This window comes from Alligator mississippiensis, chromosome 11 (assembly GCF_030867095.1).
Source record: "Alligator mississippiensis isolate rAllMis1 chromosome 11, rAllMis1, whole genome shotgun sequence".
Lineage (NCBI taxonomy): Eukaryota > Metazoa > Chordata > Crocodylia > Alligatoridae > Alligator > Alligator mississippiensis.
In genome coordinates, this window is record NC_081834.1 from 65,913,897 (window position 1) to 65,918,247 (window position 4,351).

General features: G+C 45.3%; 1 protein-coding gene across 1 annotated transcript; it reads right to left on the minus strand.

The window, feature by feature from the left end:
- Positions 1 to 2,548: 2,548 nt before the first annotated feature.
- Positions 2,549 to 3,475, minus strand: LOC132243768 (olfactory receptor 13G1-like). The gene has a single exon (XM_059714159.1). It carries the CDS (start codon positions 3,473 to 3,475, stop codon positions 2,549 to 2,551), a length of 927 nt encoding a protein of 308 aa, XP_059570142.1.
- Positions 3,476 to 4,351: the final 876 nt, after the last annotated feature.

Consider the following 4,351-nt stretch of genomic DNA (forward strand, 5'->3'; position numbering starts at 1 on the left):
AAATCCTCGTTTGAGGACTACGACAACACTCGGATCTCTCCCACGGAGTTGTTGAGGCTCCGTGGATCCTTTTGCGCGCAGGGAAGGGATAAGTCGAGGATCATTCGGCGATGGGGAGAAGAATCGATAGGTGATCAGTCTATCGATCAGCAGCCGCAGGTCAAATCTCCGGAGAGGCACTCTGCAGCGTGCTCAAAGTTCTCCGACTTGGGCGGAAACCACCCAAGCCTCTTATACGGCTAGCAAGCCAATCACTAGCCGCCATGTGGGAATAATTTAACGCAAGCCAATAATGGGGCCCGAATTATAATATAAATGGCAGGAACTCTTTGCAAAGTGCATTTCTGTGCTGCAAAGAAGAAATGCACACTGCAAAGAAAGCTACAAATTGGCGGGAAAATAATTCAGTGGTGCCAAAGCACACACAAAAACAAAAATCACACCCTTGGGTTGTGACAGCTTCTACAGGGCAGGGAAGCAAAGGAGCAACCTGTGTCTGTCAGTAGTCATGGGGAGTGTCAGCAGGGTGCCAAGTCTTCCAGAAAGTTCACCAGCCACAGTCGGGGTGACTGGCAACAGGGGGAAGGCCTCACTCAGGGCATCCATGGCAAGGGGGACCTGGCACTCCCAGAGGTGGTCATCCAGGGTGGCTGCTGCTTCTGATGGGAGGGCATCCTGGATGTCACACAAGAGATGACCCATGCTGCAGATGGAGCACATGCCCAGCTGAGTGGTCAGGGCTTCAGGCGAGAGCCAGGCCGACCGAGTGGGGTCAAAGAAATGACCCAAGCAGAGGACATGTGCCTGGATGAAGGCAGCCATGAGGCTGGTGGAGGCCAGGCTTGGCACAGGGTGCCACAAGGCCGGGTTGTATACCAGGGTCTCCCTCAACAGCTGTGAGAACTGCAGGTGCTGGGCCCGGGGCTGGAGGCAGAAGGTGGCCTGCCAGGCTTGTACTGCATCACAGTAGGAGGCCAGATGTACCACCCAGTTCAGGAGCATGAAGTCTAGCAGGAAGAGCTTCCAGTTGAAGATGAGGGCCCCCAACCTCTACAGGAATCGGCACACCATTTTAGTGCCAGGGTATGTGCTCCTTGCTGTAGAGGAGTCACTGAAGAACTTGCAGGCAGGTGGACACCTTGCTCACCAGGTTGACCAGGCTCTGGTCCCCCTCAGCGACAGGTAGGTAAAAGACAGCTCATGGGAGCCAGTGGTGCCCATGCCAGAAGAAAAAATATACCAACAGGTATATTTATATACGGAGGGCCAATGGATGGGCCCATGGCTGATGGCAAGGCCACACCACTCAGGCAGTGCCACAGCACATGCAGCAGCAGCAGCAGCTCGATGGCCAGGATGTAGAGCATGCCTGACACAGGGCAGCTGGTTCTGCTCAGGCAGGCTTCACTCCTGGGCACAGAGCACATGGAAACTCCTTCCCCTGCCTGGCCATCAGCAGCACTGACTGCTGAATGGCCAGGCAATCACTGAGCTTCCGGATAATGGATGGAGCAGCCTGAGCAGCATCTGACAATAAGGGGGTGGGGAGAAGGCAGGGTCAAAGATTGGGGGAAGCATAGAAGATAGAGGGAAAGACTGGGGGAAGTTTAGGATGGAATAGGCAGAGACTGGGGAGTTGGGAGGAAGAGACATAAACTGGGGGGATTTGTGAGGAAGGGGCCCAGAGACTTTGGGGAGCTGGGATGGGGGAGGTAAGGATGGCAATGCGGGCAGGAAGGCTGAAGGGGAAAGAAATTTGCAGGGCAAGGGGAATACCTGACCACCCCCGGCCACTGCTTTCCATACTGTAGTAGTGGAGGGTTTCAACACAACTCACCATTACTTAGATTCTCTACCCAGAAAAGCATAATGCATTTATTATTTTCTCATATCTAGAATCTAATTATTGGAGGGTTGTCTTATATTCAGGGTCGTCTTATATTTTAGTTAATACAGTATTGTATTTGATGTTTCGTAACATTTTATAAATCAGCTATTCCTAACATCGCATCACAATGCCCTTCTACAGTACATTTATTGCTTCAACACATCTACCTTCTCTGCAGGAAAGAAATGTGATTTTGTTTCAGTGATCTGTTGCATGCACTGGAATTCATGTGATGAGTTATGGAATTCTCTGTTCAATTTTACAGCTTTAGAATTATACACGCATTAGAATTCTAAATGATTGGCATTTTCCCCATTTCACAGGACGTGACAACAAAAACTACAAAGCAAGTTTACCTAATTTACAATTTCATGGCCATCATATCTCACATACAAAACTTTTGACAATAAATGATAACTTTCACGATGGTTCTTCCTTTCTTTCTTCTTTCCCTGTTTTCTTTTTTTTTTCTCAGCAACCGGGTTTCTTCATGTTTCTAAAATTTCAACAATGTAAGAAAATATGATGCTTATAAAGCTGGGAATTACATTCTTTGTCTAAAGTTTATCAAATTAATTCCAAATCACTTTTCCAGAGGAAAACATATACCAGGGACTCAGCTTTGATAGTAAGCCCAGTCAGGGTTCTCTCTGTCACAACTTATCTCCCAAGATATGGAATCACTTTCTTAAGGGCCACCTTGACTTCTTTATTTCTCAGGGTATAAACTAAAGGATTGAGAGTCGGAGTCACAAGAGTGTACAAAGCTGCTACTATCTTGTCCCTGTCAAAGGAATAACTGGAGGCTGGCCTAATGTAGGTGTAGATAACAGTGGAGTAATAGAGAGACACCACAATGAGGTGAGAAGAGCAGGTAGAAAAAGCTTTTTTCTTTCCTTCACGTGTCCGGATCTTCATGATGGCCTTAAGAATGAAGCAGTAAGAGAGACATGTCAATAGGAAATCCCCCATGGCTAGGAAGATGTCTGCTGTGAAGACCATGATCTCATTTATCCTTACTGGGGTGCAGGAGAGGGCCAGCAGTGGTGGGATCTCACAGAAGAAATGATTGATAATGTTGGGTCCACAGAAAGTCAGCTGCATAATCAAGCCGGTGTGCACCCAAGAATTGGTCACAGCAATAACCATCACCACAGCAGACAAACCCAAGCACACACTCCTGTTCATCATGGTGCTGTAATGCAAAGGGTAGCAAATGGCCACATAGCGGTCATAAGCCATGACAGTGAAAAGCACCATCTCAGCACCCAGACACCATGTGAAAGAGTAGAGTTGGGCCATGCACCCAGAGAAGGAGATAGTACTTGTGATGATCACTAGATTCCCAAGCATCTTGGGCATGATGGTGGAGGTGCAGATGATGTCTACTATAGCCAAGTGGAAGAGAAAGAAGTACATAGGCTTGTGCAGGCTCGGGCTGGATAGGATTGCAGCAATTATGGCAAGGTTGCCAAGCAAAGCGATGAGATAGACAGTGAGGAAGATGACGAAGAGCAGGATCTGGTATTGTGGGTGGATGGAGAGGCCCTGCATAATAAATGCAGTCACAGAGCTTTGGTTCTTCATTGCTTCATACTCTAGGAATCTTTGCAAAGATATTAATTGTTACAACTTCTTTGAGACATCAACAGAATACCTCGGGCTGAGATTGTCATAGTTAACTACGGGGTTTTGCTCTGCATCTGTACCTGCAGAGCTATGTGGAAAACGGAATTTCCTTTTAATAGGAAGCCACACACACACACACACACACACACACACACACACACACACACACACACACACACACAGTTTGGATCTTTTAATTCTATCAAAAAGTTAAGTTGTGAAGGGAAAAAAGTCCCAACTTTTTCAAAGGACACAAAAAAGTTTCACACACCAAATTCAATTTCAATTTAGAGAGCACTAAAATGTATTTGTGTTACACTGTTATTGCAGCCCATGTTCATCCATGGAAAATGCAAGAAGCATTGTAAGAAAAGACTTGTTTAATGATATTTTTTATAGGATCACCTTCCTATAAAAGAGGAAGATTGTGGATGTAGGGCAAGCTCATGGGCACAAAATGTCCATGGTTAACATGAGGAAAGGCATTTCCTTCCCAGAAGCTTTTTTATGATATTATAGTTTTCCCAACAATACTGTTGTTCCAGTAGAAAATATCATCAAACAGATCATCCTTTAAACTTATTGCCAAAATGAAATTTGCTTTTAAATCAACAATTTATTTCTTTCATATGTTGTTTCAAGGAAAATGTTATATTTTCTGAAAAAATATATATCAATATTCCTAAAGGGGAAAAACATGATTTCAACAAACCTACATTTTCTTAACCAATTTTTTCAAGATGAGATATTTCAGCTACCTCCACTGAGAGCCTTGAAAATCTCAGCCATGTTCTTCTTTATGAATCATATGAATCAAGTACGGAATAGAACAAA